At 43.3% G+C, this 14460-nt stretch overlaps 1 protein-coding gene across 8 annotated transcripts in view; it reads left to right on the plus strand.

The window, feature by feature from the left end:
* spag9b (sperm associated antigen 9b) overlaps positions 1-14460 on the plus strand; it is a 46458-nt gene that overhangs the window by 14324 nt on the left and 17674 nt on the right. For 3 of the 8 annotated variants that reach the window (XM_069156202.1, XM_069156199.1, XM_069156200.1), the window contains exons 3-6: positions 1270-1340; positions 2547-2644; positions 10857-11004; positions 13293-13358. In XM_069156202.1, coding sequence (XP_069012303.1) covers positions 1270-1340; positions 2547-2644; positions 10857-11004; positions 13293-13358 — 383 coding nt within the window. Of the gene's footprint in view, positions 1-1269; positions 1341-2546; positions 2645-7388; positions 8047-10856; positions 11005-13292; positions 13359-14460 lie in introns of those variants that run through there. The other 5 variants (XM_069156201.1, XM_069156206.1, XM_069156204.1 and 2 more) reach the window with 4 other exon arrangements.

A 14460-nucleotide genomic window follows, 5' to 3' on the forward strand; every position in this document is an offset into this window, starting at 1 on the left:
AACAAGGTCAGCACAGATCCGTCCACATTAACACTTCTGAGTCTCTTTTAAAAAGTAGGGACGTTGTTGAGCCTTTGCAACCCTGGATGGACAGAAACTCACTTCGTTATCGTCTCACTGATTCACCACTAAACTGTGATTGATTTAATGTCGGCCAGATATCAACACGGCTCCCAGAACCGCTACTTCACTCAGTACTTTAAGTATCGTTTCAGATACCCGGCGATGATATTCATTCTTTCAGAAGGAGATGTTCAGACTTTGCATGCGGGGCTTTTCTTTTGGGATCACTTCATTTTTCTCTTCACACCTCTGTATCAGACCCGAGTTATTTCTGCTCCACTATTTCACCTCCGCTTCCTTCTCAAAACCACAGTTTCCATCACAATATACAGCTGCTGTCAGAGCTGCTGCTCTTCATTCTTCTTAACTGGAGCGTTGAGGAACATCTGCTGTTCGGGACTTTAAACCTGCGCCGCAAAGCATGAAGGATGGAGGATGGAGGCTGCTGTGGATGAGCATCATCGGCTCTCTGAGTGTCCGTCGTTTAGAGGGTGTTTAGAGGCTGGCATCACAATAGCACGCTCAACAACTGTCTGACTGTTTTGCCTACAAATAAGCAGCTGAGAGCCACAAACACTGGAGTCAGTAAGTTGTGCTCTTTAACTGAGAACGATGACACTTTGATCTTTTAAAACTCGGGTATCTTTTCACTCCTTTTGGTATTAAATGGTGTCGTTTTTCTCACTTTAGTTTTTGAACTATAATGTAAAATAGGGTTGTTTCTATTCTTTCTCTTGTGGCTACATGAGGTTTTATGAAAGAAATCAGTTTCAGAAGGTCGTAAAAAAAAACAGAGCTGCAATGTTCATCACATCATCTTTTCGTCATTTTGAATTACGGTTTTTTACTAAAAATAAAAAACATGAGTTTCTTCCATGACTCAGTCACTCCAGTTTTGAAACACTAGCTCTCCATTCAGGTGGAGTTCAGGAGGTTTTCTTGATGCTTGGTGGCCCTCTTCTGGCTCTGAGATGTTATTGCAGCAAGTAGCTCCTCATTCTCCAGACTGAATATACTCAATATAAAAGTCCTGGATTTCCCACTGACTTCACAACAAATTGTCTGATCCATGTTCAGTTCATGAAATAATATTTTTTTAAATTTTTTTTTATTTTTTATTCAGAACAACTACATAATGGTATTTTCAGACAAACTTGTTGTAAATCTTCGTCTAATGTCATGTCTCTCTTTCTTTTTGTCTTCCAGTTAGCAGGTTGGAGGAGAGAGAAGCAGAGCTCAAGAAGGAGTACAATGCCCTTCACCAGAGACACACTGAGGTAGGCTGGCCTGCCACCTGTTTAAAGTATGTAATGACATGTTTCCATATGTCCTTGTTGTACTTATGTACAATGACCTTTTTTTCACAACCCAATAACCAGTAATGATATTTCCTTCAGACTTCTTTACATGACAGACATGATTCAGATTCAACGCCACATGTAGGGATGTCCAGATCAGGTTTTTTGGTGCTGATCCTGATCAGAGTTTTTTAATATTAGTCTTCTGTTCGTATCAAGTCTGAACTCATAGTTGCATCTACTTATATGTCAGATACAAGTGTATGGGACACATTAACATACCTGGTGTAGCCATGTGCTTAAGTTAGTAATATGATATGAATGAATATGCTCATATTATAGAGCATGGCTGTGGTAAAGGAGAGCAGCACTGTGCACTGCCTGCTGGCTGAAATGGACAAATCACAACAGAGTGCAGGAAAGACGGGATCAGATTTTTTTATTGAGCCAGTATTTATCCTTTAAAATATGTTCTGATTGGCCTTAATATAGATTCTCAGGACATCCATACATGTATGCGTATATGAATGAAGTGTCAACCTGGGAGAAACCTACTGAGCCTGTGAACACATACATCTCTTGATAAGCTTTGCAAATATACAAAATACACAAGGAATGAATGAAACAAAATGTTGAATTTATGAATTAATCAATCATTGGTTGCCACCTGACTTAATCCAGAAGTTGAGAAATATTCTGTTTTCAGTGTAGACCATGAAGAAAGCGTAACGATAATAAAAGCTTGAGTAAATGGACAATAAGATGTGTAGCTGACCTCCTAAGTGATAGAAAAAACAAAGCTGAATTGGATGAAGCAGACGAGAGGCCGAGTGAAGATGATTAAAACACGAAGGATCTGGACATGAATTAGTTCATGCTGAGTCTGTTATCCATCATGGATCACTAACAGATGCCTCGGTGTCCAAACAAACCTCTCGGGCTTCAGCAGCCAACTGCTGATCTGAATCCCGCTGAATAGACAAGATGAAAGCTGTCCGCTACACACTGCTGCTGCATTTACATCATTTTCTGTGAACCTGACTGTCACAGCTGTGTGTGGACACACCGATGACTATTCAAGTTGATGGGAGTAACCTCCACCATTTCTGGCTCTAATTAGCAGCCCTTCATCAGTGAGTAAAACAGTGCTAATTCTCTGATTTGTCTGTGTTGCGTAACTTCCAGATGATCCACAGCTACATGGAACACCTGGAGCGGACCAAACACCAACATGCATTGATGGCGGCGGAGCCCTCGGATACGGGCACTTCAGCCAGAGCACGGTCAGACATCCACACATATTGTTCTGGTTCATTCTCAGTTCAACGTAGTTCACCGGATTCTTATGATATTATGAGTACTATAGAAACGGTTATAACCGAGTATGGTTGATGTCTACAGAAGATCAGCCTCTTACTCACCAGTTTCTGATTGCCAATCAGTGGAGCCTGTTTCTTCAGGTCGTCGACCTTCACAGCAACGTAGAAGATTCTCACAGACTTTGAGCCAAGGCCGTTTCTGAAATAACCGATGTATACATTTTCTTTAGAATAAACTTTAATTCAATTCAACTTTATTTATATAGCGCCAAATCACAACACAGGTTATTTCATGGCACTTAACACATTAAAGTCCTTACAGCAAGACTTTACAATATTATACAGAGAAACCCAACAATTCAACAATTCCCACATAAGCTAGGAGGGAAAAAACCCCTCCTCTTTAAGGGAGAAAAACCTCCAACAGAGGGAAGAAAAACTCCCTCTTAACAGGAAGAAACCTCCGACAGAACCAGGCTCAGGGGTGGACGGCCATCTACCTCGACCGGTTGGGGTGAGAGGAGAGCAGAGAGAGAAAAGGACAGCATAGAGATAGAAGAGAAGAACTGCTGGTGGAGAAGACAAACGCAGGACAGAGACATGCAGCTCCATGATGGGACATCTGCAAAAGAAAGTACAGAAACCACATGAGCGAGGGAACTGAATGGAGACAACAGACAATAAGAGGAAACTATGTGAGAGAAAAAGATGGTGAGGTATGAGTCAGTTAAAGAGTAGGAGGAAAGAAAAGAAGCTCAGCATGTAACGAGGTCGCCCAGCAGCCTCGGCCTATAACAGCATAACTAAGGGTTGGTTCAGGTCTACCTGAGCCAGCCCTAACTATAGGCTTTATCAAAAAGGAACGTTTTGAGTCTAATCTTAAAGCTAGAGAGGGTTTCTGCCCCTCCAACACAAACTGGGAGCTGGTTCCACAGGCAGACCAGCGTACTGAGAGAGAAGTGCTCTGCTAGGATTATATGGTTCTGTAAGATCTCTAAGATATGATGGAGCCTGGTCATGTAGGGCTTTGTAAGTCATCAAGAGAATTTTAAATTATATTCTTGATTTCACAGGAAGCCAGTGAAGAGAAGCTAAAACTGGAGAAATATGATCTCTTTTGCTAAATCCCGTCAGTGCTCTTGGACCTTGGAACTTTACAATCCCAGCAGAGAAAATTCGGACTATTAAATATATAACAGGGTTCTCCGACGTGTTGCTTGCGAGCTACCGATAGTTTGTTACCCTTTTCTGAGTAGTTCGCTGAGGGATCAAACAAAATGCAGTGTTTCCCCCACATGGACATGTTTGGACGGGCCGTCCCGGTACAGTGACGGCAACCCGCGTATAATAGTGGTCTTTTTTTTTTCTTTTTTGAACCTGTACCAGAGAACAACGCCACCATGGATCCATCAACGAGTGGACAATCTCCTCTCGCTCTCTGTTACTCTCTCACCTGTCACTGCTCCGCGATGTGTCAGTGTAACGAAGGGAGGACAGGCAGGGTTGAGCGCCGTCCTTCATGAAACACACAGAGATCAGAGGACATAAAAGCAGCAGAGACTCTCACAACCAGCTATAAAGAAAAGGGTGCTCAAATTAGGTAGATAGCATACATAGATTTGTTTGGCTGGACCGCTACAGTGGGACCAGAGCTATAAAGCGAGTGTCTGTCACTGAGTGATGGATCAAAGTTACTCTGCTGTTCAGCTGAATTCTGCGACTTTTCAAATTAAAAGTGTGCACATGCTGTTCAATTTAAGCTGTTGTGATAGAAAATGTGTGTGTTGAGAATCATTTTGTGATTGTTCCCTTCAAAGAAGCTTATTCAGCTGGTTTGGGTGGAGCTCAGCTATGTGAATAAATGTTACTAAACATGAGTAGCTTTCAGACACCTGATTATGATTTTGTCAAAGTAGCTCTCGGAGGAAAAAAGGTTGGAGACTCTTGTTTGTGTGTTTTTCTTTTGACACTTTTATTTTCTTAAAGAATTGGTTTCCATATTTTGTCCTGTATTGTAGACACCTGTCAGTGATGTCATCACCATCACCCTTTCATTGGGACAATTTCTTGCTCTATAAATTTCAAGACTGGAGAAGATGGACACTTGCAGTGTTTCATGTGATTCTCCAGGTCTGCCCCCCCCACCCCCACCTACCCCCCTCCCCTGTAGTGGAGCAGCTCTACTCCTACGCATACAGTACATCCTCTCCACAGGCGACATGCAGAAGTAGGTCAGAGAACCTGTTTCAGCAGAGAAACAAGGAATGAAAGAAAAGGAGAGGAACTTCAGTAATATGCAAAAAAAAAAAAAAAAAAAAAAAAAAAGTAGCCCTGTACAACATGAAGATCTCGGGTGTTTGTAGATGAACATTATGAGACTATTTTGACATGAAATGCTAATCAGAGGAGACATGCTGTCAAGAGAAGCAGCGGGACGGACTGACGCTGCAGCGCAGCGGGACAGATCGAGGATGCTGGCGATGTTGTGTAAATCGGGACCGTAGTTTGGCTGCTGTCAAACTAATCTGCTTCGATGGAAAGAGGAGATTTGCGCCCCTTTGCTCATCTGCAGAGCAGATTACGACTGAGCATCATGCTGCAGGGAGACAGGAGGTCAGAGGACCTCCCGGGTTCACATCATATTCCATTATCACTAGGTTTATGTCGGTTGTATGTTACAACATTATGTCATCACCCTGTTGAGTCATTGTTGTTCTGTGTTTTGGTGGATCCGTATTACGGTCCGCCCTCACAGGATGAAACTAACCACACTCCATAGTGGAGATGCTTTGTTTCTGCTGAGGTGCAGTGCTTACTGTTACCAAACACAGACTGTATATAGAAGTGGACGTAGCATCCGGGTCTGAAAAAATGAGGCCGATGCGGAAGTGCCTTAAACTGCAATACCACCGAGTGCCACTAGAGGTCGGCTCCAAAAAGCCTCTGGCTCCATAGACTCCTGTTCAACTTCTGTAATAAAATGCGAAGTCAAGAAAATTTCTCCACGAATTATTTTGGTTTTACTAACTAAAGTCACTCCTTCTTATTAGTTTTCTGTCCATCTGAAAATAATCAGTCATTAATTATAAAATAAGCTTAAAAAAAAACAACAACAAAAAAAAAAACAAACTGTTTTTGGGGGCGTGTCTGTTTGATTGACGGGCCTGTGGTGCAGTCAGGTTACGGCTATCGGTGGGCGGGATGTAGTATCGCCAGGTTTCCAATCAGATGGAGTCAGATCCAGCGCTCGCTCCCCCCCAGCTCGTCCAAATACGGTCACTCCTGGCTCCGAAACAGCTCTGAACTAGCAACATGGCGACGGCCGAAATCCGAACTCGAGGCTTCATAACGGCTGTTCACAAACCGACGGGTGACGTCACTGTTGGTTACCGCTTAGTGCTAAATACAGTGGGATGGTCACAAGGCTCTGTTTGGCCCATTTATCTCACTTAGTCTTCCACATGCATATTTCATGTTTTTGTCAGCTTTGCATCAGCAGGATCAGCCCTGTGAACGCAGATGATAAAGTTATGGTCGTCTGAATGCCGCAACTTCCTGTGTCTTCACTCGGGACCCGTGCCACACAGACAGTTTGTGAGGAGGGACAGCTTTAAGCAGATCTAAAGGGGCGTCATATTTTTCCGAGAGGTTTAACAAAATTGAAAAGAGATAAAGCTTCCGTGCGCGTAAAAGAAATCTTCGATTCTTCACTTTAACTACGAGCAAAAACTAAAGTTTGTCAGGAGTGCGATAAAACATGCTCATGGTTGAATTATATTATTTCAGATATTAACTGCCACTCAACAACCAACAGCTGCCAGCTATAGACACAAGACATAAAGAAAGGCAAAGAATGACACCTGCGTGGATAAAACTAAGTAGCACCACATCCGTGTCTGCTTGTCGAGTGCTGGAGGTCATACGAGCTCTCACATTAACTCTGCTCTGATAGTTGAGTTCTGCTCTTGTAAATAAGAGGCCTCTCGCCCGCTTAAGTTTATGGTTTGACTGTCAGGTCAAAGTTGTACTTGAACAGTACTTAAAAATGTGGCCAAATTCCTGCAAAACAAATGGCATTCCTGTTAGTTTCAAATAATGAACAGGTCTTTAAACCTGAGAAACATCAGTGTGTTAGCTGACTAATGTTAGCATTTAGTTCAAGTACAGCCGACACAGAGCTGCTGGCGTGGCGGTAGAGTCTTGTTGCCAAAGAAAGGGAACATCACATTACATTACACTTCATTTAGCTGACGCTTTTATCCAAAGCGACTTACAGTAAGTGCATTTCAACCATGAGGGTACAAAACCCAGAACAACAGGAATCAAGAAAATACAATTTCTTATGCTTATGTTATGAACATCCAACAGCTCTTAGATGGTCCGGGAGTCTTGGGCTCAAACAGCCTACCGTGATCACACGCATTCAGCTTCTTGTGTAACTTGGCTGCGATTTGCGACAGGAAGCCGTTTTTCCTTTTTCACGTCACATGCCTGTGATTTGTAGAAAGTTTCAACATGTACTAATACATTCACATTTCAATGAACACTGGACGAGTTCTCTGCACCCGCTTAACCCCCTTTATTCCCTGGACCCCCCACCATGCCTTCAGTTCACACACACACACACACACACACACACACACACACACACACACACACACACACTTTGCTCTGCTCAGTCTCCCCATGCTGCAGCCAATAAGCTGCAGCCCGAGAAGAGGCATATGGAACGAGCTGCCTCAGCATCCAAAAGAGAGAGGGAGATGGAGAGAGAGGCAGCGAGGGAGGGGTGCTGGGTGCGATCACAGCGAGAGGGGGAGAGCGTCGGAGAGTTCTAGACTGCACAGCGGCAGCCGTGTCGCATCTCGGCAGAGGATAGGAAGAGAGAAGGAGGAAGGAGAAGTGATCACCTGGCGGAGGAGCTCCGTGGAGGAGAGCTGCTGCTGCTCTGTGGACGATCGACCGCTCTGCTGTCATCGGTCACTGCTGCTGAAGCCGGCAGGATTACTGCTGCTGACACGTTGTTCTGCCTGAGACCTGCTCCGAAGGAGACAACATCATCTCCGACATCTGCACCTCTGCTGTTCATGTACCTCCAGTAGTGAATTTGGTGCCCCCCACCACCCTGCTGTCATCGCCTGTGCCCCCCAACCTCCTGGTCCCCAGTGAGGCACTGGGCCAGGATCTGGGGGGGCCATGAGCCCCGGGTGTATGCTGCTGTTTGTTTTTGGCTTTGTCGGGGGAGCGGTGGTCATCAACTCTGCTGTGCTGGTGTCTCTGTCTGTGCTGCTGCTGGTTCACTACTCTGTCTCTACCGGAGGCTTACCTGCCCTGCCTTCCTTACCCTCCCTACCCAGACCCAGCAGGTACAACCCGTGTGTGTGTGTTTGTGTGTGTGTAATGTTAGTGCGTAGGTGTGTATCTGAATTGATCTTCCCTGCTGTAATCTTTGTAGCTTTAACCAGTTTGTGGCCATGCAGTCGCAGTGTTGCTGCCATGTGGGTGTGTTATAGTTGGACACTATGAGACTGCACACTAAAAGTAGGTCGAGAGAGAGAGAGAGAGAGAGAGAGAGAGAGGTACAAGTAGCATGAATCAAATCTTGACTACATCCTCTTCGATATTTCAATCTCGCCACCGTTTATGGTTGTTTAGGAGTTTTCTCATAGTTTGGTAAAGATCTTTTTAAAGTAAAACTGGTGCCTGTAAACTCGGCATGCGATTTTTTTTTTTTTTTTTTTTTTTTTTTTTTCCCCCTTTCCTCACTGCTCAGTTCAAAAGACAAAAGGCAGTGGTGGTCACCATCAGTGGCCCGCATGTGACCTCCTCTTCTCAATATGGTAGTGTGTCCATTGTTTTTTTTGGGCCGGCTGCTTTTCATCCCTGCTCGCCAGCTGCTCTAATGGCAGCCATTGTTCTGCTCACTGTACAGGAGTTTGTTTTCATACCTGGTCGCTGGAGTGAGAAAAGCTGCTGGTGTGCATTTGCTCTGATGCAGTGGAGGGTGCAGTGTGTGTGTGTGTGTGTGTGTGTGTTTTTATACTCTATTGATCCCTGTGGGAAAACTGATCCTCTGAATTTTGCATTTTGACCCATCCTACGCACACAGACACACGAGGAACTACACTTCAGCTCCGGTTGTTTTTGTCCAGTGCTCCTGAAGAGAGTATTAACTCCATAGGTATGTTATTAACATACGAGGAAACCCACGCAAACACAGGAAGAACATACAAACTCCACGCAGATACAACCTGGAACGACCAAGGTGTTCAAACCAAGCATCTTCTTGAACCGACCACTCAGCCACCAATTTGTACCCGTGTTACTGGATATTGTTGATGTTATCGCTCATTCGGTAGTTCCAGTTCTTGTTAAAGTTTGTATGTGAACACGATCACGCCACAATGAGCGAGCCGAGTTTCAGCTCTGAAGCTAAAGATAATAATCGCTTGTTTTTGCTGACGTGTTCCAGCCTCTGTGTGAAGTCCTTCAGCTGACCTGCTTCTAATAACACAAAATGCATCTCCATCATGGAGACGGATACAAATGGGTTTTTGTGAAGGAGTTTATGAGGCTTTAAATCTCCTCCCACGCTAGTGCAACCGGAGTCTTTACTACCGAACCTCTCTGTGAAGTCTCCTCTCAGTCTCGTCACACAGTTTGTTTTGTTTGACGGATTATATTTGGCTCATCTGCTTCCACTGCTCTGGAGAATGGACTGTTAATATCCATTTAGTTTCGCAAAAGCACATTTAATATAGGATTAATTATGTGAGTGACCTCGTGCTTCGTGAACTACAGAAGCTGTTAAACTCATCGCTCCACATTATTAACTCTTTTACCTTCTGTCACGTTCTCTGTAGGAACTTCATCACAACATGGAAGAGGAGGGCGAGAGCAGTGAAAGTAATGAGAACATAGAATCCGATATACTGCACTCCTTATTGCTCACGATAAATCACGCGTTCTTGCACCGTGATGTGGGTGCGACTGCTTCTCTCGTTTTAAGGCCTCCTTTGCTACTGAACAAAATGCCAGCAGCCTGAGTTTCGGGCTGGAAATGTGACAGACTAAAATATCTCTGCAACTACTGGATGGTTTGAGACTAAATTTGGGATGAATATTCAAGGTGCCCAGCAAATGAACCCTGATGTGGCCACAGTTCAACCCCTTCTAAAGAAACCTAGACCGTTGCATACGTTCCTAGATCTATTTATATGCTACCTTTTTTATTTTTTTTTAAATTTTGATGGTCTGCTGGCAACTTTTGGAACTGCTTGGAAAAAAAAGACACATTTGACGAATACCAATCGGGCTTCTTTCAGAAACAGCACCAAGACAGCTCTGCTGGGGGTCGCCCATGATGTGCCCATGCAGCCAGACCTTCGTCTAGATGGAGCTACGTCCTGTGACACCATTTATAAAACTATTAGGATTGAAAGGCTCCAGAAATGGGTTGGCATATCTGGTGTTGCACCGAACTGAACTCTTTATTTCTGTTAAGTGGTTGTATTTCGTCCAAAACTCCTCATCTACGAGGCTTTGAATTGTCCTGACCAAGAGGATATTAGTGAACTATTAATCCCATTTGCCCAACTAGGGTCCTCAGGTCCGCTGAATGAGCTCTGTTGGACTTGCGGGAGACTGAAAACATGAGGGGGCTGTGGTTCCCCCTGGGAGTCAACTCGCCAACCTCTCTGGAGGGTTTTAAGTCACAGCCAAAGATCTGTCTTTGGTTTTTATTGTTCTGTTGTGTCCTGTTCTAATATCTTTGTTCTTTTAACCATTCATTTTTTGTAAAGCACTTTGTAAGCCAGGTTTTGTACGGTGCTATATAAAGAACATGTTGCTTACTTACTTTCTTAATAACTTTGTTTGGTGCTGATTATCTAATCTAATGAATTCTAACCTGCTAAACTAAGGTGGTGAACATGGTGAATATTATACCCTCTATTTTTTTTTATTGTGAGCATATTAGCATGCTAACATTAGCATTTAGCTCAAAGCACTGCTGTGCTGAAACCTCAGCGAGCCCTCAGTCTTGTTTTTTTATATTCTGCTTACATCAGAGTGACTTGGCCAGCGGGCCAATCTCTGACTCTTTCATGTTACTTTCCTTTAAAATTATTCTTTTTACTTTTGAATCATCCCTCCCTCTGTTTCTTTCTGTCTTCAGGAAGGAGCGTCCCATCTCCATGGGCCTATTCCAACTCCCTGGGCCTGACGGTATGACCCCCGACCCCCAGAGGGAACCCGTGGACACCCCATCTGAACCCTGGAGATTCAACAACCTCAGCCACCCACGGTCCAACACCAGCCTCAAGGTACGATGCTTGCAGGTCCTTCTTTGAAGTCTTGATTCATTTAAGATTAAGACTTCTCGTCACACCAGCAGTTACAAAGTGTAACGTTGCCGAAGCTTCCCACGGATCAGACTGGTGACATCATCCCCCGTTCATCTCAAAGAGTTTGTGGAAACAAAATGCAAGCAGTCAGTGCCAGCAAACACCAAAGAGAGAGTACGTTTCTATTCAGAGAGAAAGGATTGTTCAGTGCGTCCAGACTTTTTAGCAGTTTGTGCTTTCGTGTGTGTGTGTGTGTGTGTGTGGTGTGTGGTGTGTGTGTGTGTGTGTGTGTGTGTGTGTGTGTGTGTGTGTGTGTGTGAGAGAGAGAGAAGAGAGAGAGCCGGGGTGGCTTGGAGCCCAGGAAGCAGGGGAAGTGGTACCATTCGGGGGCCTGCCTTTAACCTCAAGGGAGGGAGGAAAGGACACAGTGTCTTCACATTGTTGCTGTTGGAAACCATGCTGTAAGCAAGGGTCCATCATGAATATTAATGAACATCCAATTCATATTCATTTGGAGTTATTACACTGGGACTGGGTCAAATGGACGGAGGGTGGAAGTGGGTTGGCTTTTTGGTGACAAACTTTTTTTATTCAGGTTATTGCGGCTGTTAGATTGTTTCATAACTGGCAGTCGAATCGTCTGATGATTCATGGACTCCTTTTGAGCATCACACACACACACACACACACACACACACACACACACACACACACACACACACACACACACACACACAGTCCTGCACTACAACAAAGGTAACTCAGTGCATCTTTTTTTTTTTTCTTAACCAAACTTCTACACACACACACACACACACACACACACACACACACACACACACCGTTTTACACTTTACCCTCAGTTCAGCTACACAACAGCGCTTTTGTGTTGCTTCCTCTGACTTGACATTTTCAGAAGATTTACGAGTAGTGAGCCCATCCCTCTCGCCATGTTTAGAGGTGTGTGTGTGTGTGTGTGTGTGTGTGTGTGTGTGTGTGTGTGTGTGTGTGTGTGTGTGTGTGTGTGTGTGTGTGTGTTTTCTGGATGAATAGGGAAGAGCAACTGTCGAGGAGGGACGCTCCCCCCCAATTGGCCACTCAGTGCTACTATAGCAACAATAGGGTGACGCCAGCATGTAGACAGGCGATGTGAAAGGAAATACTGCCATCAGTGCAGAGAGGGGAGGAGGTGGCTTCAGAGAGGGATTAAATGTGAGAGAACAACAGGATAGAGGAAGATTCATTCTCTAATATTAACTCATTTAATGTCTGAGAGCTTTGAAGTCTGTTATTTAAGTGTTTTAACACCCAGCTTGTGTTTTTCAAGGTAGAGCTGAGCAGTATATTGATATTACTTTGATATCAGGATATGAGATGAGATGAGGTTCAAGGTTCATTTATTTGTCATTCCTATCATGTCCATATTATTGCCATGACATATTGTAATGTCATGATTTGACTTTGAAGTGTTTGTCATTTCCTGGTTTTAAAGGTTTCATCATTACATGAAAGTGATGTCATTTTTCTAACCTTACCAGACTCTTCTAGTTGTTCTATTGGCTGCCTTTAACCACTTAATCATAATATCCACATTACTTGTGTAAATATTTAGTCAAAGCACCAGTGGTCATCCCCACAGTATTGCTGGTCAAACATGTGGTGATATTTGATGCAGTCCCTGTTTGAAGGTGACAGAGGGATCTGTGTGGATGCTTTGTTATTGTCCCGATTGATTCTTTTCCATCAGCACGTTGCTATTTATAGGACTGAAGCTGCTGGTGTTAGCAGATCAAAACAATGCGGGGCTGGAAAATGTGGACGCCACTCCGGGCTGCTAAGAGCTGCTGGAACCTAAGAGTGTTTGAGTGGTTCTGTAAATGTCAACTCAACTTTGATTAATTTACACACAGAGAGCCGTCGCCAAACAGGTCACCTTGTGCACCGAAGGATTTCGTAAACGGGCATCGCTGCTTCGTGTGCTTATGGGGGTCAGATTTTTTTTTTATCACACTTTTGTTTTATTATCTTAGAAAAATGCAGATAAGTTTTAATAAGAAATAAGAATTTCCGGTTTATTTGAGGTCCTGCAACATCCCTCCATAAGAAGCAACTTCATTTATACGATAATTAACACGACGCGGGTTTTTTTTTTTGAGCTTTTAAGATTCCTTTGATTGATTTAAAAAATAATAATAATTAAAAAAAAAACATTCTACTTTATCAACGTATAGTGTGAAATTAATAAGCACATCTTTAATATCCTTCAGTTTAAGGATCTATTTTCTGCAGTCAGAGAGGAAGGTGAAAGTTCCCAGGAGGCTGATCAGGAGCAGGTAGACCTGTTTCTCATGGAGAAACTCCGCCCTTCAAGCATCCACCAGACTAACAGAGTTCTGTGATGTTATGTTTGGTCACGTTTGTGTTGCAGAATTGACTGTATGTGTAATTTTATTAGATTACGCTAACATATTGACAATACCTCGTTTCGGTGAAATGCATGGCATCTTTGTATTTTCAGTTCGGAGTATGAAACTATCAGTCATAGTTTGTCATAACAGTGTGAAAACTGAAATCAGGATTCATTTGAACATAGGAAATGTTTATCTGCATTTAAAACATTGTTTTAAGTGTTGCACGTTACCAGAATGGAGCAGATTTGTAACGAGGCGCAGTCTCAGGATCCGGCATCATGAAGTGATCTTTGAGTTAGCTGACCTCTCTGAGCTCAAAATTATGATAACTAATCAGGAAGCTGGCCGAGTTTCCTCTGGGGTTACTCATCCCAGTGTAATTATGGCAGCAAAAAGTTCTGTTTAATGAGGAGAAATATACAGTACAATCATAATGACATAATTGTCAAATTTATTACTAATAAAAAAAAAGATTTCCTCTGCATTTAACTAACATAATAACAAGTTTTATTATATAAACTTGTGCTCTTTTGTCCCTGTTGGGATCCTGTAGGAATGAGTTTCCATTGATCTGATTGGCTCGTGGTCGTGCTGTTGGCAGACTTGATCTCATCCTGTGAAGTTAACGTGCGCTCGAGCAGTCAGAGGTTACCATGACGATATACCTCATTAACGGTGGAGAGTCCAGTAAATAGCAATAAAGCCATATTGTCATTTCAACTCACGAAGTTCCCTGAAGGACCGTGATGCTACATAGAGGAACATAGTTATGAGACCACATGGACCTCAGTTTATGATACCAGACGACCCGAGTTGAGACCAAATATAAGCAGCTGTCTTCACTGAGTTTTAGGCCCAGGATGCATGTTGGATTTTGGGTTGTGTTGCATTTATGTGAAGTTGAGCTGCATGGTGAAGTGAAACCTTTTGAACACAACAAATAAAATTACATTTATTTAAAAAAATAAATAGTTTAAGTTGTTAATGGCGTGATGTGTTTTTTGTTGTTGTTTTTTTTCACCCA

The sequence above is a fragment of the Embiotoca jacksoni genome, unplaced genomic scaffold (genome assembly GCF_022577435.1).
Source record: "Embiotoca jacksoni isolate LCO1_2020_lvr unplaced genomic scaffold, fEmbJac1.0.p SCAF_20, whole genome shotgun sequence".
In the NCBI taxonomy this organism is placed as follows: domain Eukaryota; kingdom Metazoa; phylum Chordata; class Actinopteri; family Embiotocidae; genus Embiotoca; species Embiotoca jacksoni.